This window comes from Zalophus californianus, chromosome 15 (assembly GCF_009762305.2).
Source record: "Zalophus californianus isolate mZalCal1 chromosome 15, mZalCal1.pri.v2, whole genome shotgun sequence".
Classification (NCBI taxonomy): domain Eukaryota; kingdom Metazoa; phylum Chordata; class Mammalia; order Carnivora; family Otariidae; genus Zalophus; species Zalophus californianus.
In genome coordinates this window covers 61,207,605-61,228,986 of record NC_045609.1, presented here as the reverse complement: position 1 = coordinate 61,228,986, position 21,382 = coordinate 61,207,605, and the positions used below count along the sequence as shown (strand labels likewise).

General features: G+C 45.2%; 2 protein-coding genes across 3 annotated transcripts; both read right to left on the bottom strand.

The window, feature by feature from the left end:
- Positions 1-8,344: 8,344 nt before the first annotated feature.
- NOLC1 (nucleolar and coiled-body phosphoprotein 1) lies at positions 8,345-20,188 on the bottom strand. Of its 2 annotated transcripts, none has more exons than XM_027596623.2 (13): positions 19,995-20,188; positions 16,137-16,192; positions 15,886-16,028; positions 15,652-15,782; positions 13,954-14,119; positions 12,186-12,283; positions 11,922-12,063; positions 11,424-11,549; positions 11,117-11,227; positions 10,388-11,029; positions 10,099-10,205; positions 9,622-9,714; positions 8,345-9,472 (listed from the first exon to the last, which is right to left on the bottom strand). In XM_027596623.2, exons 1-13 carry the CDS (start codon positions 20,112-20,114, stop codon positions 9,314-9,316), a joined length of 2,094 nt encoding a protein of 697 aa, XP_027452424.1. In that variant the 5' UTR covers positions 20,115-20,188; the 3' UTR covers positions 8,345-9,313. The 2 variants fall into 2 exon arrangements, with proteins under 2 accessions (XP_027452424.1, XP_027452425.1); XM_027596624.2 differs by having other exon boundaries at positions 15,886-16,025.
- LOC113923643 (RNA-binding motif protein, X-linked 2-like) lies at positions 17,952-19,979 on the bottom strand. Its single transcript, XM_027596625.2, has 2 exons — positions 19,322-19,979; positions 17,952-19,096 (listed from the first exon to the last, which is right to left on the bottom strand). The coding sequence occupies exons 1-2, from the start codon at positions 19,569-19,571 to the stop codon at positions 18,315-18,317; spliced, it is 1,032 nt and encodes a 343-aa protein (XP_027452426.1). The 5' UTR covers positions 19,572-19,979; the 3' UTR covers positions 17,952-18,314.
- Positions 20,189-21,382: the final 1,194 nt, after the last annotated feature.

Below are 21,382 nucleotides of genomic sequence, written 5' to 3'. Positions count from 1 at the left end.
ACTGGGGTCTCCATCACGCTGCTTCTCACCAAAAGGCTTTTATACATGCTAGTCCCTTTCACTGGAAAAAACACACAAGGCACCTTCATCTAATTAACTCTCATCAAATCTCAGCTGAAATATCACTTCCTCAGTAAAAATTTCTGTTACTATGTTGACCATATGTCCTGGCATACCTAGGGCACTCTCAGTTTATACCTGTTTATCTCAAGCCGAATTAACTGTTCTTTCACTCTCAAAAGCATCCCAGTTTAGATTATAAATGACATGGTCACCCAATCTGTGAGGAAGTCCCACCACCACATGGGTCAGCTGTCCACTACATGTTCTCATAGCTCTTTCACATTGCCTTCATTGCACTTATGTTTGTATTTATGCATTTACTTGTAATAATTAATATCTTTGCCCCCTCATTAGCCTGGGTAAACTTTGGTTGCTGGGACTGTGTCCTTTTTTTTTTTTTTCATTCATGATTGTATCCTCATTATCTCTCACACAGAATCACATATGTGCCTGGCACATAGCAAGCACTCATAATTGCTAAATGGATGATTTTTCCGTGTCTGGAAGGTTAATTTATTGAAATACTCTGTACCCCACCCCCACCCTCCAACCCACTTCCAAGGTGGAAGCCTGGCTGTTTGTTCTCAATCCGGAGCTCCATAAGGGATTTATGCCGGGAGAGGAGGGGACCCAGGGAAGACAAGGGAAGAATGCCAGAGCCTCTGAGCTCCCAAGCCTAGGAAGGAAACAGGTCTGCAGTTTCCATAAGGAGTGCAGACCTGTAGATAGTCCCCCTTGTGAAAACCTGAGGGGAAGGCTGAGGGTTCCATGGTGAACATTGTGGTTCCTTTATAAGCCATGTTGCCTCTTGCTACCTTTCAGGTTAACTGGTCACCCCTCATAGATAACCAGAACAGACTAGAGGCCGGAGGGCCTCCCCTCTCCACTCTCCAGAACCAAGGGTCTTCAAATGAGGACCTGTTTTATTCGTTTCTGTATCCAAATTTGACAGCTGGTTCTCTGAGTCTGCTGAATGTAACTGGAGTAAGGATGTCAACCTTCACACAGCAGTGGGCAAGAGCCCCATCTACTGGCCTCTTTAGTAACTGCAGACAGTTTAAGCAGTCTCTGCAGGGAGCAGGAGAGAACTCAGTGACCAGTAGTAGGAACTTGGCTTCCTGGCAGCTGTATTAGTGCCAGGAGCATTGCACTGGACTATACACATCCCCTAACATACATGGGTGGACCAAAGTACTAACTCCTGATCCGGGTACAAAAGGCCACTGTCATTGAACAGACAGCATTATCTTGCCCCTAACTCCCACACATCCTCCACTTGCTCCATCCTAAAGTCCCTCTTCTCCCACTAGAAAATTTTCCTTTCTTGCATGGCATGTGCCTTCCTTGTATCTGAAGCTGCTACTCTTCTCGGAATCCTGGGCCAACGCCAGCTAAGTCTTTCCTTGCTTGTCCCCTGCGGGGTGCTACTCTGGCCATTGGTGTCAGGACTCAGCATGGTGTACAGAACTGTTCCCAGGTCCAACTTCCCCCATTAGACACTGAGCTCTCAAAGAGTTCTATGGCTGGTACAATATAGATACTCAAACAATGCTGAATTCAGGTAGATGGATATTCAAAAGACAGAGACTCGAATTCTTATCTCAATGTGCCACAAGTTGCAGTTTTATCAACCTTAAGCAAATCACTTGATACTCAGCTGTTTCCCCAGTGGTTCTCAACTAGGGGCAATTTTGTCTCGCAGGGGACTTGTGGCACTATCAGGAACATTTTTAAAATTTTTATTTTATCTTTCCATTTTTTAAATTTAAATTCAATTAACTAACATATAATGTATTATTGGTTTCAGAGGTACAGATCTGTGATTCATCAGTCTTATGTAATACCTACTGCTCATTACATCACATGCCCTCCTTAACGTCCATCACCGCATCCCCCCACCTCTCTCCCTTCCAGCAACCTTCAGTTTGTTTCCTGAGATTAAGAGTCTCTTATGGTTTGTCTCCCTTTGGTTTCATCTTGTTTTATTTTTTCCTCTCTTCCCCTATGATCCTCTGCTTTGTTTCTTAAATTCCACATATCAGTGAGATCATATAATTGTTTCTCTGATGGACTTATTTCACTTAGCAGGATACCCTCTAGTTCCATCCACATCATTGCAAATGGCAAGATTTCTTTTTCTTGATGGCTGAGTAGTATTCCATGTATATATTTACCACAACCTCTTTATCCATTCATCTGTCGATGGACATCTGGGCTCTTTCCATAGTTTGGCTATTGTGGACATTGCTGCTATAAACCAAAGGTGCAGGTGCCCCTTTGGATCACTACATTTGTATCTTTGAGGTAAATACCCAGTAGTGCAATTGTTGGGTAGTAGGGTAGCTCTATTTTCAACTTTTTTAAAAAAAGATTTTATTTGAGAAAGAGCACAAGCAGGGGAAGGGACATAAGGAGAGGGAGAAGCAGCGCCCCCCCCTCCGCTGAGCAAGGAGCCCGACGCAGGGCTTGGTCCCAGAACCCTGGGATCATGACCTGAGGTGAAGGTAGACACTTCACTGACCAAGCCACCCAGGTGCCCCTATTTTGAACTTTTTAAGGAACCTCCATACTGTTTTCCAGAGTGGCTGCACCAGCTTGCATTCCCACAGTGTAGGAGGGTTCCCCTTTCTCCACATCTTCACCAACATCTGTCATTTCCTGACTTGTTCATTTTAGCCATTCTGACTGGTGTGAAGTGGTATTTCATTGTGGTTTAGATTTGTATTTCCCTGATGCTGAGTGATATGGAGCATTTTTTCATGTGTCTATTGGCCATTTGTATGTCTTCTTTGCAGAAATGTGTTCATGTCTTCTGCCTGTTTCTTGATTGGATTATTTGTTCTTCGGGTGTTGAGTTTGATGAGTTCTTTATAGATTTTGGATACTAGCCCTTTACCTGATGAGACATTTGCAAATACCTTCTCCCATTTTGTTGACTGTCTTTTGGTTTTGTCAACCGTTTCCTTTGCTGTGCAAAAGCTTCTTATCTTGCTGAAGTCCCAATAGTTCGTTTTTGCCTTTGTTCCCCTTGCCTTTGGAGATGTGTCTAGCAAGAAGTTGCTGTGGCTGAGGTCACAGAGGTTGGTGCCTGTGTTCTCCTCTAGGATTTTGATGGATTCCTGTCTCACATTGAGGTCTTTCATCCATTTTGAGTCTATTTTTGTGTGTGGTGTAAGGAAATGACGGTCCAGTTTCATTCTTCTGCATGTGGCTGTCCAATTTTCCCAACTCCATTTGTTGAAGAGACTCTCTTTTTTCCATTGGACAGTCTTTGCTGCTTTGTCGAAGATTAGTTGACTATAGAGTTGAGGACCCATTTCTGGGTTCTCTATTCTCTTCCACTGATCTATGTCTGTTTTTAACCATACTGTCTTGATGATTACAGCTTTGTAATAGAGCTTGAAGTCCATAGTTTGGACTTTGAAGTCCGGAATTGTGATGCCGCCAGCTCTGCTTTTCTTTTTCAACATTTCTTTGGCTATTTGGGGTCTTTTCTGGTTCCATTCAAACTTTAGCATTATTTGTTCCAGCTCTGTGAAAAAGTTGATGGTATTTTGGTAGGGACTGCATAGAATGTGTAGAATGCTTTAGATAGCATATACACTTTAACAATATTTGTTTTTCCAATCCATGAGCATGGAATGTTTTTCCATTTCTTTGTATCTTCCTCAATTTCTTTCATGAGTGTTCTACAGTTCTCTGAGAAAAGATCCTTTGCCTCTTTGGTTAGGTTTATTCCTAGCTATCTATCAAGAGCATTTTTGGTTGTCCAAACTGGGAAATGATATTGACACCCACTGGTAGAGGCCAGGGATGCTGCCACACAAACCATAAAGCACAGAACAGTCCTTCACAACAAAGAATTATCTGGCCCAAAATGGTACCAGTGCTGAGGGTGAGAAAACTTGATCTAACAGGTTTGGGTTGCAGTGAGGACATAACCTGCAAAGCACAAACCTACAAGGTGTTGGAAAGTCTCCTACCTTTTGTCCATATGAAGTAAGTACACGGCAGAGGGGCATGAGGGGCATGAGCTATGATGTGTGGATCCACTGAATTTAGAGATTTCAGCAACAGTTCCTGAACCCATCAGCATTGGGTGGGAATTCTAGATCCCTCACAGAACTAAAGTTCCTAAGAAATAGGATCAATTCTGCATATCAATATTTGGCATCATGAATGAAGATGCTAAATAGATAAACATCAAAGAACAAAAAAAATATTGCCTGGATATAACCATTAACTCTAAGATACGATTCAAGACTTTGTTCAAAAGGTATGTTGCATATCACAAGGACATCAAGGAATGTTATTCCCCAAATCCCCTTTTATTGTGCAAGTGGCAGTCAGAGAGTCCTTACAATGTGCCAGGGACTGTGCTAAGTGCTTTAGATAAATCCTCAGTCCTTACAACAGTCCTCTGGGGTAGTCAGATTTTACAGACAAGATGATAAAATACTCTGTCATTTTAAGTATGAGAAAGTAGACTCAGAGGGGTTAAGTAATCTTCCTAGTAAATGCTGTTAGACAATTTACTAAACTGCTTCATTTGTGTAACACTTTACCTGCATACACACACACACACACACACACACACACAGAGCAGGTTGAGTTTTGTAAGGCCCTATGGGAAAAGGAGGTCTACTAAGTTAAAAAGGCAAACAAGGCTAGGAAGGGTTATATTTATAAAACGCAAAAGAAAAAAACAAGTCATAGTTTAAACAATAAATAATAAGCTGGGGCACCTGGCTGGCTCAGTCAGAAGAGCATGTGACTCGATCTCAGGGTTACAAGTTTGAGTGCCACGTTGGGTGTAGAGATTACTTAAATAAAAAAAAAAAACAAAAAAACTTCAAAACAATAAGCTTACAAATTATTCATCTATTTTAAGGAGAAAAGTTAATGGATATATATTATATTCCATTTTAAAATGAAAATACTTGAAAAAAAGCTTTAATCTGTGATTAAGGGCTAATCTCTATTTTTCTTCCTTTTTTTTTTTTAAGATTTTATTTTTAAGTAATCTCTATATTACTCAGTTGGTGGAGCAAGTGTTGCATGCTCCACCAACTGAGCCAGTCAGGCGCCCCAGGGCTAATCCCTTTAATACATCAAGAGCACTTATAAATTTTTGTTTTGTTTTGTTTGCACTTACAAATTATTAAGAAAAAGATAAATAGGGGCGCCTGGGTGGCTCAGCTGGTTAGGCGTCTGCCTTCAGCTCAGATTGCGATCCCGGGATCCTGGGACTGAGCCCCACGTCGGACTCCCTGCTTCTCCCTCTCCCTGCTGTTCCCCCTGCTTGTGCTCTCCCTGTGTCAAATAAATAAAATATTTTAAAAATAAAAAATAAATAATCCAGGGAAACCTGGGTGGCTCAGTCAGTTAAACCTATGCCTTCAGCTCAGGTCATGATCTCAGAGTTGTGAGACTGAGCCCCACATCTAATTGGGAGTCTCTTTCTCCTCTCCCTTTGCCCTTCCCCCCACTCTGGTGTATGCTCTCTCTCAAATAAATAAATCTTTTTTTTTTTTTTTTAAGATTTTATTTGAGAGAGAGAGAGCACAACCAGGGGGAGCAGCAGGCAGAGGGAGAGGGAGAAGCAGGCTTCCCACTGAGCAGAGAGCCCAACATGGGGCTCTATCCCAGGACCCTAGGATCATGACCCGAGCTGAAGGCAGCCACTTAACCAACTGAGCCACCCAGTTGCCACAAGAAAAATCTTTAAAAAAATAATAAAAGTCATATATGCCAAATCAACATCATACTCAACAATGAAAAGCTGAAAGCTTTTTCTCTAAGATCAGGAAGACAGGAATGTCCACTCCTGCCACTTCTATTCAACATAGTACTGGAAGTCCCAGCAATCAAAAAAGAAAAAGGAAGTGAAGACATTCAAGCAGAAACAAGAAACTCGAGGAGCTGAAAGGCCATGGGGAAAGGACCCCGGGCCACAAGTGGAATTAGGAAATGTGGCAAAAGGGGGGCACCTGGGTGGCTCAGTCATTACGCATCTGCCTTTGGCTCAGGTCATGATCCCGGGGTCCTGGGATCGAGCCCCATGTCGGGCTCCCTGCTCACCAGGAAGCCTACTTCTCCCTCTCCCACTCCCCCTGCTTGTGTTCCCTCTCTCACTGTGTCTCTGTCAAATAAATAAAATCTTAAAAAAAAAAAAATAAACATCTGGCTTTCCTATCATAGCATGTTGCTATCTATAGCTAGAATGAGGTCTTAGATCCTGTTGTACAATTAAGAATAAACTCTTGTAAAAAAAAGTTTTTTAATCCACAGATACTCAGTTTCGTGTACAAGAATATTCACTGTGCAGGGCACCTGGCTGCCTCAGTCAGAGGAGCATGTGATTCTTGATCTCAGGGTCATGAGTTTGAGTCCCACACTGGGGGTAGAGTTTACTTAAAAAAAAAAAAAAAGGAATAACCACTGTGGTTCTATTTGTAGTAGCAAAAAACTGAAAAAACCCGAAACACCTACCAACATTACTGGTTTGAATAACTTATACTATTTCCATACGATGGAGTATCATGCAGCCATTAAAAATGCGCTGCTGTGTTATAAAATGAGCTCGAAACTTACGAAACACTGCATATGAAACACTGCTACCCTGTTTGTGTAAGGAAAAATATGAGTGGAAGCATATAATAGTACATTCAGAGAAACTGTGAAGACAGAATCAAGTCCCAGGAAACTGAGCTAAGATGGAATTTTAACTTTCATTTTATACTATTAGATTTAACAAGTATATTTGAAAATGAAAGCATGAAAGGAATGAAAAAAATACCAGGTTTTTTTTTTTAAGATTTATTTATTTTAGAGATAGAGTATGCCCACGAGCAGGGGAAGGGTAAAGGGAGAGGGAATCTCCAGTAGATTGTGAGAACGGAGCCAACGCAGGGCTCAATCCCATGACCCACGAGATCATGACCTGAGCGGAAACCAAGAATCGGATGCTCAACCAACTGAGCCAGCAAGGCACCCCAATTCAATTATTTTCAAACACTCTTAGATTAGTGGTTTTCAACCTCAGCTGCTCATATCAGAATCACCCAATAACTTAAAAAAAAAGAAAAAAAAAATCCTAACATCCAGGCCCCACCAGAGAGTACCAGAGTCTGACTCAGCTGGTCTGGGATGGGTCCTTGGGTATTAGTATTTTTAAGTTTCCCAGATGATTCTAATTTTCAGCCAGTGTTGTGAAATCACTGATTTAGACCAGGAATTAGCAAACGTTTTCCATAGAGGGCCAGTTAGTAAATACGGTAGGCCCTGTGAGCCACATAAAGTCAGCCACATATTCTTTCAAGCACGTTTAAAATGTAAAAAACCAAACCCCATGTTGGGTGTGGTGCCTACTTAAAAACAAATAAATAAATAAAATTAAAATGTAAAAGCCATTCTTAGCATCTAAGCATTACAGAAACAAGCCGTGAGCTGGACTCACCCATAGGCCATTCTGCCAACCCCAGTTTAGACTGTACACATTCTGGACTATGGCCTGGACAAGGCACCATGAGACAAGGTATGGCCAAGAAAAGCCAGCAAGCTGCTGCCAAGAAGGTCTGCAGTGAACTCATAGGTCTCACTCCAGCCCTCTAACTGGCACCCAAATTGTTCTGGTTTGAGTAGGTGGGAGGGCTTTGGACTCACAATAAAAAATTCCCAAGACACGTTATAAACCAGCCAGTTTATTATTTTGTAGTAAGATGGGTAACTTTTACCCTGCAGACTGATGTACCTATGTCAGCATGAATGGTGCATGTTCCTCCTAGAGGCAGTTACATGGAAAACCAACTTACTACTAAGTTACTTGGCAAGTATGGAATCCAAACAAGGGGAGGCTAATCTTAAAACCTACACCTACCTTATCCATGAAGCTAGGGCACACTTCCCCAGCTCAGGAACAGTCCCAGCCTCCAGAGTTTGCTGTTGCCTCTTTCCTTCCCATCTTGCTCTGGCCAAGCACTGTCATCTCCTACAGCTTTATGATCAGCTGACTTGGCCTCGGAGTCATATTTCTGCTCACTGGTTTTTACTGTTACCTCCACTGTTACTGACAGTTAAGGTTCTGAAAGGGGCACATCAATTGCTCCCACGTTCCAACTACAAAACACAACAATCTTGTTGGGATGCTCTCCCAATCCCACCCTACTCGAGTTTTACCACCTAATATGCTTTATAAAGGTTCTTCCCATTTCCATCAGCACACACACAGGTTACCTATAAATTTGCCTGACTAATGTAATCAAATTCCTACTGAGGATTGAACTTTTTAATTATAGTTTTTATTCTTTCACCTTCTTGATCAGTAATTTCCAACCACATAGGAGTTAATGAAACTAATTCTGTGTCACCACTGTCACTAAAACAGAAATACCAAGTGATACGTACTTTTCAGATTGTTATTTTGTTCTCTAAAATGTAAAAAACAAGGAAATGCAGTCCTCAGTTTAGTACTATTAAGGGTCATCAAAAAGTCTTTGAACAATAGAAAAGTTTGTTTTCAAATTAAAAAACTAAACATGTATTACAAACATTACATGTTAAAATTACAGAAAACAAAATATTTAGACTAACCGCATGGCATTCACACACCAGAATTTTGCCTGTAACAAAAGTAAATTTTATCCCAAAAAGTAGTTAAGTCCATGCTCGCTGAAAACATCAGTCCTAAACCCCATGAATGAGGATAAACTACACAGTGCATGCTTAGCAAACAAATACATTTACCACTCTTAACTGCCCCTTCCCAAAGCTGTGAGGGGTAGGACGGATGAAATGTGCACAACAGGCAGAATTCTCCAATTATAAAAACTCATAATGTGACCTTTACTACGTCTTGGGCAATAGCTAAGATTTTATCTGTGGGAACCCACCTGTGAAATCACAACAAAAATCAATAGGAAATGATTTAATATAAAATATACAAATTTCTCAGTATGAGGACTTTCACAGAACAGGGAGAGGGAATGACAACTAAAATTTTTCTTTTTCTTAAAAAAGAACACACCCGTTATGTTGTCCTTGCTACTCAACACTCAAAAACAAATCTGTACAAAACTACGAACACAGAAAAGGACCAGAGAGGATGTTACGAAGCCAAGCCTTCAGACCTATTCTAAACTGCTGTCCTCACCAAGACCCTTCCTTAATAGAGCTGAGGGTTTCCCAAGTCCACTGGGGAAAGTAACTGGTCTTGGATCATCACCCCTGCTTCACCACAGATGGCCCCAGGTCACTCACTGTCAAACTTAATGGAATTGACCTGGACAGAGATGGAGCCTCCCCGGTAGCTGCCCCGCTTCTTCTTGGTTTTCTCATGCCGGAACGATTTGCCTTTGGTGAACTTCAGAACCTGATTGGCACGCTCCCCCCAGTCTCCAGCTGCACCCCGCTGGTAAGCAGAGAGAAGTGGTTAATACACAGAAGGACAACATCAAGGCCCTGTTACTTTCTTCTCCCTCCTCAAGGCAACTTGAACCAAAAAGCTGCCCTCTCTTCCATCCATCCCCCTTAAGAATGGCAAACACCCTCTCCCCTCACCTTGGCATCAAAGGAATTGTCTGCCACTCGAGAATCTACCTCAATTTCCTCCTCCCTGATCCTTCGGAATGGGGATGATGCCCTTTTTTCTCCCTAGAGAAGAATGAAGTAAGAAATAAATTAAAGACAGAATGGCCATTCAACAGAAAAGCCCTCCTTAGCTACACATGTGCACCAGTGCCAGGCCGGGCAGAGAGTTGTCAAGATGATCCCAGATTTTTCTTTCTACTATTGTTTTTTTTTTTTTAATTTTTTTTTAAAGATTGATTGATTGGGGGGGGGCAGAGAGAATGGAGAGGGGGCAGAAGGAGAGACAATCTCAAGCAGACTCCGCGCTGAGCACAGAGCCCTACTTGGGGCTCAATCTCACGACCCTGAGAGGAAATCAGAAGTCAGATGCTTAACCAACTGAGCCACCCAGGTGCCCCTTTCTACTCTTTAAAGGCTGGCTCCTGAGAAGAAAATAAGATAACTTACTTTCTTCCTTTTTGGAAATGTGTTGGGCGTCTGGGGCTTTATCTTCTTGGCTTGAGGAGTCTCTGTCTCCTTGGCAGCTTCATTCTGCTTCCGCTTCTTTCCTGAACCTACAAAACAAAAAGCCAGACTCAGGAGACCAGTTTCGTGTCCCTCCTCCTGGGTTCCCACACCCAGGGCATGCAACTGGAAGCCTAGCCGTGGGCCTCCTCTCCCCACCCCATCCCCCAAGTGTATATCCCACCCATATTTGGGGGGACAAGCTAAGGAGGCAGATTCTTTGGATATAGACCTGGCTTAGAAACTGCCACTGCTGCCTTTTTCTTTTCTTCTTCTTCCTCATCGCTTTCCCTGTCTGCTTTTCCATTCTGGGTAGTCAGTGCAGAGGTCCCATTGGTCTTGAGGGCTTGTGGCCTTACAGTGCCCTTGCCCTTAGGCTTCTCCTCTTCTTCCTCACTGGAATCATCAGAGGAAGAACTGCTGCTGCTCTCGGCCTTTGCTTTCTTTGTGGAAGCTACCTTGGAAGAGGTTACAACTCCTGCTGCCTTCTGTGGCTTCTTTTTAACTGGAGATTTTGACATTTTCTCTTCCTTCTCTTCCTCACTGCTAGAGCTATCTGAATCAGAGCTGCTGTCTCCACCACCCTGGGAGGCCTGTTTGGCAGGCAAAGATGGAGCTGCTTTGGCAGCTGCCTTGGACTTGGGGGTGATGACAGTCTTCTTTGTCTTTTCCTCCTCACTAGAACTGCTCTCCTCCTCGCTGGAGCTGCTATCAGCCTTTCTGGTGAGAGGCTTCTGGCCACTACCTGCAGGTTGCTTGGGAGTTGTGGCTGGTTTAGCTGCAGGTTGCTTGGGAGTGGTAACTGGCCTACTTGGTATATTCTTGGTGGTACCGGCTGGCTTGGAAGGAGCTTCATCCTCAGAACTGTCAGAGTCTAGAGAGAGAGCAAAGAATAGATAGAAATCAGAATGAAGAGAGCCCCTGGAGCTCCCAATGCCCTGAGGGCCTCCATATGCCTCACCTGAGTTGTCTGAAGAGCTGTCTGGTGCTTTCTTTGCTGGAACTGATTTAGTGGTTGTTTTAGAGATGACTGCCTTAGCTGGGGGTTTCTTTTCTTCCTCAGAACTTGAATCTGGAGAGAACCTATGGCATTAGGCTGGGACCAGAGTCCCAACCCAACCAAAAGCAACAAAAAGGAGGCTGCAAAGACCCACACAGAAACTTAAGCACTGTCTTGCTTCAGTGAAAAGCAAAAGGCATAGAGACATTTTTGTCTTTTGTATTCCTCATCTACTCCCCAAACCCATTCTCCATGGGTGGGGACTCACCAGACTCATCGCTGCTATCCTCACTGCTCTCCACAGGCTGTTTCTTCTCTGCAGCTTTCTTGGGAGCCTGGGTTCCCAGGGACTTCTTGGATAGGGCAGAAGGCGGGGGGACTGAGCTATAGGGACCTGTTTAAAAAAAAAAAAACAAGTGTCAGGGCAACTGAGTTCCTCAGTTAAGCATCTACCTTCGGCTCAGGTCGTGATCCCAGGGGCCTGGGATGGAGCCCCGTATCAGGGTCCCTGATCTGCGGGAAGCCTGCTTCTCCCTCTCCCTCTGCTGCTTCCCCCTGTTTATGCACACATGCTCACTCTCTCTGAAATAAAAACTTAAAAAAAAAAAGACAAGTGTGGTGGTGGGGCTCCGTGCTCAGCAGGGAGTCTGCTTGGGATTCTCTCCCTTTCCCTCTGCCCCCTCCCCCTGCCCCACCACGCACATGTGCTTGCTCGTGCTTGCTAAAAAACGAGTAAATCTTAAAAAAAAAAAACAAAAAACCTCACCTGGCATTTTCTTCATGGGCTTTTTCTGCTCTTCCTCCTCCTCCTCCTCACTGGAGGAGTCCTCACTGCTGGAACTCTTTTGGGGAGGGGCAGCTGCGGCTTTCACTGGGGCCTTGGCCACAACTTGCTTTTTAGGTACAGTCTGCATCATAAAAAGAAAATTCGTTACCACAGGAAAAAGCTGGTCCAACTAATCTTGCCAGGAAATGGAGACACCCTCACCAAGCCCCCACCAGGTCCCCTGGTAGAAGTTATGATCCAAACCTTCTTAAGTACGGCCGCCGCTGCCTCCGAGTCCTCACCGCTGCTGCTGCTCTTGCGGCCGGCCGCCTCACCGTTGGCTAGCTTAGGTGCCAGCCGAGCTGGGGTACCCAAGAAGGGAAAAATACAGTAAGGGTAAGAAGTATCAAGGCCTTAATGGGCCATGAAAACCTTTAGCTCAGAACTTAGGAGTCTATTAATTCTCTTGTCTTTAGAGCAGGCATGAGGGAGACTGTCACGGCTGACTATCAAAGGATGACTTTCCTGACCAATTTCAAGCAGAAAACTATCTTTAACAAACAATACGATGTAGTGGTGCCTGGGTGGTTCAGCCCATTAAGTGTCCAACTCTTTATTTCGGCTCGGGTCATGATCTCAGGGTCATGGTATCAAGGCCTGTGTCAGGCTCTGGGCTCCAGAGGGGAGTCTGTTTGTCCCTTTCACTCTGCTCCTCCCCAAGCTCATGTGTAAGCTCTAATAAATAAAATCTTTAAAAAGAAAATAAAAAAGATACAATATAAATAATTCAAATGTGCCCTATGAAATCTTTCATTCTAACTTCCATTCAGAGAAGCTCCTATAAATCATAACCTGTCATCACAAGAATATTACAGAAAAGAGTTTAAATTCTCACATGTCCTATGGAGTGAATACAGAGGAGAAACAATGGCAATGAAAAGCACAAAAGAGGGTGTCTGGGTGGCTCAGTTAGTTAAGCGTCTGCCTTTGGCTCAGGTCATGATCCTGGTGTCCCAGGATCGAGTCCCGCATCGGGCTCCCTGCTCAGCAGGGAGTCGTCTTCTCCTTCTGACCCTTCCCCATCTTGTGCTCTCACTCTCTCAAATAAATAAATAAATCTTTAAAAAAAAAAAAGCACAAAGGATAGATGTATAAGCGGTCATAACAGAATGGCATTTGTGGGAATGTAAATCACCTATGAAATGGACAAGAATGGCAAATGGATACCTCTTTTTTTTTTAAAGATTTATTTATTTTAGGGGTACCTGGGAGGCTCAGTCAGTTAAGCGTCTGCTTTCGGCTCAGGTCATGACCAGGCATCCTGGGATCGAGCCCCGCCATCACACTGGGCTCCGTTTCTCCCTCTCCTCCCCGCTCTTGATCTCTCCCTGTCTCTCTCAAATAAATAAAATATTTAAGAGAAAATAAATCTAAAAGTAAATAAAGATTAACTTATTTGAGAGAGAGAGAGAGAGACAGACAGAGCACACAAGACTGGGGGGAGGTGAGGGAGACAGATTCCTCAAGCAGACTCTCTGTTGAGTGCAGCCCAATATAGGGCTCAACCCCACGACCCTGGGATCAGGACCCAAGCTGAAATCAAGTCGGACACCCAACCAACTGAGCCACCCAGGTGCCTCTGGATACCATTTTAAAAACACATTTTTCCTCACTGCAGACTGTTTCTCCAGTTACTAACCCCAATAAAAAGCCTAAGTGGGGGGGGGGACACTAATCAATACTTCTAGCTCAATAATTAGTGCCATTTCACCCGTGCTGAATGAACAATTTTTTTGAGAGAGCACACGCGCACGAGCATGCACACATGGGATGGGGAACGGCAAAGGGAGAGGGAGAGACAAAATCTTAACCCAATTAAGGGCTCAATCCCAGGACCCTAAGATCATGACCTGAGCTGAAGGCAGAAGCTCAACCGACTGAGCCACCCAGGTGCCCCTGAATGAGCAATTTTAATACCAGTTCCCAGAGCAAGCTAGTCCCCAGCCTGGTCTCTTGGGAACAGAAATAGTACCTGGTTTGGCTGAGCCTTTAGTCTGAGCTTTAGCTGCCACAGGTGTTGTCTTTGGCTTCTGGTTCTTTGGTAACTCATCTTCTGAGCTTGAGTCTGAATCGGAATCAGAGCTCTCGGCCTTCTTAGGAGGAGCTTTAACTGCCTTGGGTTGGGGCTTAACTCCCTTCTGTAAGGAAACACACAATGAGGAGAATCAGCAAGAGGTTCTGGGTACCCAAAGGGCATCCTAAGGTGGAAACCATGGTAGACTTTTATTTTTTAGGAGCTAATGGAGCAGTAAAAGCAAAAGAAAGCTGAGCAAGACAACATCTGAGGGCGCCTGGCTGACTTAGTTGGTAGAGCGTGCAACTCTTGATCTTGGGGTCAGGAGTTCAAGCACCATGTGTGACACAGAGTGTACTTAAAAAAAAAAAAAAAAGCTTCTGGAAAGGACACCAAATTCTTCATGAGAAACAAAAATACTGGGGTGCCTGGCTGGCTCACTGGGTAGAGCATGCAACTCAATCTTGGGGTTAGGAGTTTGAGTCCCACACTGGGTACAGAGATTACTTAAAAATAATTCAAAAATCTTAAGGAAAAAAGGAAGGAAGGAAGGAAGGAAGGAAGGAAGGAAGAAAAGGAAAGAAAGAAAGAAAGAAAAAGAAAGGAAGAAAGAAAGAAAGAAAAACAAAGAAAAACAAAGAAACAAAGAAAGAAAAAGAAAAAAGGGAGGAAGGAAGAAAGAAAGAAAAGAGAAAGGGGAAGAAGGGACAGGAAGGGAAGAAGGTAGAAAGGGAGGGAGGGAGAAAGAAAGAGGGACTCCTGGGTGGCTCAGTCACTTAAGCGTCTACCTTCAGCTCAGCTCATGATCTCAGGGTCCTGGGATTAAGCCCCAAGCCAGGGGTGCCTGGGTGGCTCAGTCGTTACATGTCTGCCTTCGGCTCAGGTCATGATCCCAGGGTCCTGGGATCAAGTCCTGCATCGGGCTCCCTGCTCCGCGGGAAGCCTGCTTCTCCCTCTCCCACTCCCCCTGCTTGTGTTCCCTCTCTCGCTGTCTCTCTCTGTCAAATAAATAAGTAAAATCTTTAAAAAAGAAAAAAAAAAAAAAGCCCCAAGCCAGGCTCCCTGCTCAGTGGAGAGTCTGCTTCTCCCTCTGCCCGCCCCCACCCACCGCCTGGGAAAGAGAATGGGTTCCTAGATTCAGAGTACGACTTCACCCTCACGTATCCTTTCCAAACTTCATACATCTATTTTCTCCTCCATGGTTACCTATTATATATGTTTTATGTATTTAAAGATTCATTTTATTTTAGAGAGAGCGCATGCATGCTCATACATGGTTGGGAGTGGGGGGAGGGGCAGAGGGAGAGGGAGGCAGAAAAGCAGACCCCTTGCTAAGCAGAGTCCAATTGGGGCTAGATCCCAGGACCCTTAGATCATGACCTGAGCCAAAACCAAGAGTAGGAGGCTTAACCGACTGAGCCACCCAGGCGCCCCTTATTTATTTATTTTTTAAGTAATCTCTACACCCAACATGGGGCTCAAACTTATAACCCTGAAATCAAGAGTCCCATGCTCTACTGACTGAGCCAACCAGGCACCCCCATAGTCACCTGTTATATACCCACCGCCAAACCTTGGTTCCAAGCTACAAGCCAAGACTTTAGGTTTCTTCTTTCTAATCCCTTGAACAAGTTTTTCCTTTCCCAAGTTGCAAACCTGAACAGGCTTTTTCTTCTTGTCATCGTCCTCCTCATCATCACTGGATTCTTCACTGCTGCTGCTCTCTGATGCTTTGGCTGCAACCTTTCCAGGATGCTGAGGCAAACTGGCCCGCTTGGCAGGTACAACTGAACAAAACCACAGACCCCAGTGAGAATCAGCCATATGGTACAGGCAGGCTACAAATCCCTTTCTGGGAACCACTAACCCCAATGCCCTGTCCAACCTTACCAGCTTTCTTAGCTGGAGGTCCTGGGGCTTTTTCCTCCTCACTGCTGTCCTCACTGCTGTCACTGGATGAAGCCTTCTTCTTAGCCTTCTTAGTCACTGGTCCATTTGCCTGTAACTTCCGCTTCGGGGCCTTGGCAGACCTGCTGAGATAGATGAGGCTAACTTTTGGGGGATCAGGACCTTCCCACACCAGGGAACACAGCCTGACTCCTTGGGGGAAAAACAGTCACAGTGGTACAGGGAAGACTTACTTGAGCCAGAAGCTGTAGATGTCCAAGAGAGAAGAGGCGTTGGCGTCCTGTTGGGTCTATAGGAGAAAAAAATAACTTCATAAGAATATTTTATCCTGGTTGTTCTAGGGGGAAATCGGATTTTATTTTATTCTCTCTTTAAAAATGACCTGCTTTGGGTGCCTGGTGGCTCAATCAGTTAAGTGTCTGCCTTCAGCTCAGGTCATGATCTCAGGTCCTGGGATGGAGTTCAGTATCAGGCTCCCTGCTCAGCAGGGAGTCTGCTTCTCCCTCTCCCTGCTGCTCGTGCTCGCTTGCTCTCTTTTTCAAATAAATAAACAATATCTTAAAAAAGTGACCTCTTTTATACCTGCTATATTTCGTGTAATTGTTACATCTTTGTGAGACTTCTCCTACTTGAAAAATAACCTATTTATGTACTTCCCAATTTTTGACATCAAAAACTTGGGTTACTCCTACAGTTTGTCACCGTCTATCCCTAGTCAATCCTATTTATCAAAGCCTTTTAAAAAATCTTCTTTCCCAGGATGCCTGGGTGGCTCAGTCGGTTAAGCATCTGCCTTTGGCTCAGGTCATGACCCTAGGGTCCTGGGATCCAGCTCAGTGACAGGCTCCCTACTCAGCAAGGAGTCTACATCTCTCTCTCTCTCTCCCCCTGCCCCCTTCGTGCTTGCACGTGCGCACTCTCTCAAATAAAAATTTTTAAAAATCTTTAAAAAAAAAAATTTGCTTTCTCTTTGCTTTAGCAATGCACCGTCTAGGAATTATCCTTACCTGTGAAACAAGGACACAAACATTAACGGAAGAGGGTGTTTCCTGAGATGTGGTTTATAATACCAAATCATAGGAAACCAGCCTCCAATACTGGTTAAAAAGCTAAATCATATACTCAGTACAAAATTACATTCAGCTATTAATTACACTGATAGAGATTATTTGATGCAAAAAAAAAATCACAAAGCATTACAGTACCAACAAGAGTATAGGCTCAGAGTTAGATGTGTACAGATGTGAAACTCACCTCTGCCTGTTATTACTGTGTGACCCTGAGCAAATTACTTAATCTGAGATTGTTTACTTCTCTATAACATGGAGATAATACTATACATCTTATTAAGTTGTTGAGAGAATTAGAGATAATGCATATAAAGGACTTAGCAACTGGAATCACCATCTGGCCCTTAGTAAGTCTTCCAGAAAGATTAGTTTTTGTCATATAAAAAAATCCTGATTCCGAAAGGCCCAGTCCATCCAGCCCATTGTGAAAATACTTTTTGCAGCCTCCCTAATGGTCAATTCAAAAAACAGTTCTAATATGAAAGCAGTTGTAGGAGATCACACGGCAGGCTGTCCCAGCTTAAGGAAGTCCTTTCTGAAGCTGATTTGATTCTGTCCTTGTGCAGCCTGATTCTGCCACAAAGAAGAAACTTATCTTAAAGGCTAAGAAGACTGTCAAAGACTACACTCTACCCTCTCTCAAGATGTTTTCCCATGCATCTTTTTTTTTTTTTTTTAAGATTTTACCTATTCATTTGACAGAGAAAGCGAGCAAGCCCAAGCAGGGGGAGGGACACAGGGAGAAGCAGGCTTCTCACTGAGCAGAGACCAACATGGGGCTTGATCCCAAGACCGTGAGATCATGACCAAGCGAGGCAGATGCTTAACAGACTGAGCCACCCAGGTGCCCCATGACTGCTTTTCTTTAGGGAGATTCCAAACCTTTCACATCCCTAGTCCACTTTTTACATGTGTTTGGAACACCCTAGATTACCGTAACTATGATAACAGCTTTCACTCACTGATGCTTCCTGAGCACCAGGCACTGGGATTGCCACTTCATATTTATCATGTTACTGAAATTCACAAAAATCTTAAAGTAGATGATGGCATCTCCCGTAGGAACAGAAACAAACTCAGAGAGGTTCAGCAAGATGTTCAGGTTATACATTTTAAGAAAACAGAGCCTGGTCCCAAATCTAGATGTGTTTGATTCCAGAAGTCAAAGATCCAAGCCCACTGCTTGGCAGGGCTATGATGCTCAATTTTGCTTTGGTATACCTAAAAGCCGAACCATGCCTCTACTCTCATTCACTTTTTTTTTTTTTTTTTTTTTTGCATTTTAAAGACCAAGTACATTTCCAGTTCCAGTTCTCCTGGGAAGAGAGAGAGGCCGCAGCTTCAGTGGTGCCTGCGGTCACCGGGGTTAGAAGACTCCTGGTCCCGTGAGCGCCGGGCCCTCTTCGGCCCGTGGGACCTCTCCCGGCTCCTGCTTCTACTCCGCTGACTACGCCCCTCAGAACGTCCACTGGGCTGGCTGGAGTGTGTGTCTGAGCTTCGGCCTCGGTCTCTATCTCGGTTCTTTTCTTCTCTGGTTGAGGACCTATGTTCATGCTTCAGCTTCTTTTTCTTCGGCTCCCTCTCTCTGTCCCCTTCTCCACCGCGGCAGGTTGCCCTGACCTCGGGAGAGCTGGGCTGGTGCTTCCGCATCTCCCTGGGCTCTGACTTCTGACCCCACTCTGAGTTCCTGTTGCTGCGCTTTTTAGAGCCAGGGTCATCCTTTTCCCTTACCACCTTGTTTCTGGGTGGTGACCAGGGGGCCAGCTGCTCCGCCTGGACCTCCCGGTCAGTCTTCTCTTTGTCTTTCTTTCTTCTCTTTTTCTCCTTTTTGTCTTTTTTGTGTTTTGTGGGTTTGTCATCTTCAGAACCCTCTGACGAACTCACTGAGGGGGTGTGAGCCCCACAGCCCCTCTCCTGGAGTTCTTTGGTCACATCATCTATTTCTTTGGAGTCCTTGGGAGCTCGATAGTTGTACACATGATCCACTCGAATAGTTCTTCCTTTGATCTTGATCCCATTAAAATTGTCAACAGCCAGAATTGTGATCCTCTGGTCTTCATAGCAAAGGAAACAGAATCCTTTGGATTTCCCAGTCTTCTTGTCCCGCACCAGATTAATGTTAACAATCTCCCCATATTGACGCCTGGGTGGCTCAGTTGGTTGAGCGACTGCCTTCGGCTCAGGTCATGATCCTGGAGTCCCGGGATCGAGTCCCACATCGGGCTCCCTGCTCAGCGGGGAGTCTGCTTCTCCCTCTGACCCTCTTTCCTCTCGAGCTCTCTATCTCTCATTCTCTCTCTCTCAAATAAGTAAAAAATCTTAAAAAAAAAGATTTAAAAAAAAAAAACCAATCTCCCCATATTGTGAGAACACACAGATGATGTCCCCTTCAGTCAGTTCATAAGGAAGCCCTCCCAGGAAGATCCAGGCGCTGTCTTTGTACTCGGAGTGCCAGGACACCTTATCTGCCACCCCAAGCTGGACCTCACGCTCATTCAGCTCGTTGATCAGCTTCACTTTAGTTAAAGGGTTCATCTTCTCAGGTTCGCGCTCAGCACCCTCACTTTCTTCTTTATTAACGAAAATCCCTTCCCTCATTTCTAAAGCAATTTTATCTTTGAGTCCCGGGCAAATTCGACTGAGAGTTAAGGTCAAGTCACGCTTTGTATCAGCCAACGTAAAACCCAAGAAGGAACCAAGAGCCTCCAACGCCTCCGGTGGGACACCACGCTCCCTCCTCCATGCCGCACTCCGCCAGCCACGTGACCTGCGCCACGAGGATCCCACGCTGCCGTCGCTGCACCGCTCAACAGAAAAAAGCAACAAGACTCAACGCTATCTAGTGAGACTGCATGGGGGACCAGGTGCCGAAACTCCAGGCTCTAGGGTCACCGCCGAGAGCTCGGCACAAAGGCTGGATTGGCGGACCCTAGAGACCTCGGTACCCGGAAACCTAAACATGTCAGGGCCCGAAGACCTGTGGTCATCCCACCCGAGCCCTTGTCCCAAGGCCGCACTCACAGCGCCTGTTGCCTTGGCGAATTTATTGGCCACCTCCGAGAGCTGGTTATCGCGCAGAAAGCCGAGCACGAGGGGATACAGGTCACTGGGAACCACGCGGCGCAAGCCGGCGTCCGCCATCCTCCGGGCAAAACGCGTCACTACCGTTGCCGACGCTCACGACTCAGGAACTCGTGAACCCGGAGGGGTGAGGGCTGAACCATTGTGACGCCATCGCGCGGCGCGGGCGCACGGCGGAAGGGGCGGGCACACTCCACAGGGTAGTCCCGCCTCCACCTTGGTGGCAGGATCGAGGCGAAATCTAGAAGCTCCTTCCGGTGCCACAAGTGTCGCCATCTTGTTAAGGGCGGAGCCCTCCGTCCACCACCTCGTGAAGGCGGAGCCCTACGTCACTGGTCACGCCCTCGCCAGTGGCGGGAAAACTTCAGACTTCCCGCTCCCTTTCAGCCCCAGCCCTTTCCTTCAGAGCTGCGGTTTGGAGCCGCAGCTGGGATTCGCATTCCAGAGCAGAGTGGACCGGCGGGCTTGAGCTGTCCTTGGGACTCTGTAGACCTGGTCACAGGACCTCGCAACCACCCCCATTCTCGCCGCCAGCCGATTCCCACCCTTCTTTTTCCCTGCCTCAACACCCACAGAGGCCCTGTAAGATACTGCTCCAACTCCCACCTCCACTGCAGAGGATCCTTCAGATTATCCACGGTAATGGTGGGTCGACAATCCCTAAAAATGCCCCTCTTTCAATCATGATTTGCCCATGAGACAACCCTTTCCCCCCTTATTCATTAAGCATTAAGTCAGCTCCATGAAGGGAAAAGCCATTGTGCACCAACCCTGAGTGACACAGCAGCAGCAATCTCTGCAAATCTGTAAACCTGGAAATTACCCTTCTATCTCCTAAGTCACAGTTCACACCTGAACTCTCCCTGTGGGAGAACTAGAAAACCCTCCAACTGCCTGTTACGAGTATTCAAAAATCAACGCCCAGGCCTGCCAAGTTAATTCCAAGTTCTATCACATTTCAGTTCACATTAGCAGACATCAATCCCTTTACCCACTACCCTTTGATTACTTCCCCATTAATACCTGTCAGGAAAGGTAAGGATCCACTTTCTCGGGGGACATACCTCTCCTTTGCTCTTCTCAAAATAGGCACTCTCCTTAGATAGAACGCCTACATCTCCCTCTTACCCAGAGGTCTGTTCACATGCATGCATTCTTCCGAGTACCTGTTGTGTGCCAAGCACTGTGCTCAAGCTAAAATGGTACATACATGTACACATAAGTCTTGTTTACAAAACCTTTATTTGGGGACCACCTGGGTGGCTCAGTCCTTGGGCGTCTGCCTTCGGCTCAGGTCATGATCCCAGGCTCCTGGGATTGAGCCCTGC

Excerpts from the sequence above, each read along its gene's own strand:
- LOC113923643 (XM_027596625.2), bottom strand. The coding sequence starts at position 19,571 with ATGAGGGAAGGGATTTTCGTTAATAAAGAAGAAAGTGAGGGTGCTGAG. Across the intron at positions 19,097-19,321 it reads CTCACAATATGGGGAGATTG|TTAACATTAATCTGGTGCGG; the intron begins GTTTTTTTTTTT and ends ATGGGGAGATTG.
- NOLC1 (XM_027596623.2), bottom strand. The coding sequence starts at position 20,114 with ATGGCGGACGCCGGCTTGCGCCGCGTGGTTCCCAGTGACCTGTATCCC. Across the intron at positions 11,550-11,921 it reads GCCCATGAAGAAAATGCCAG|GTCCCTATAGCTCAGTCCCC; the intron begins GTGAGGTTTTTT and ends TTTTTTAAACAG. Across the intron at positions 9,473-9,621 it reads ACAATTCCTTTGATGCCAAG|CGGGGTGCAGCTGGAGACTG; the intron begins GTGAGGGGAGAG and ends TCTGCTTACCAG.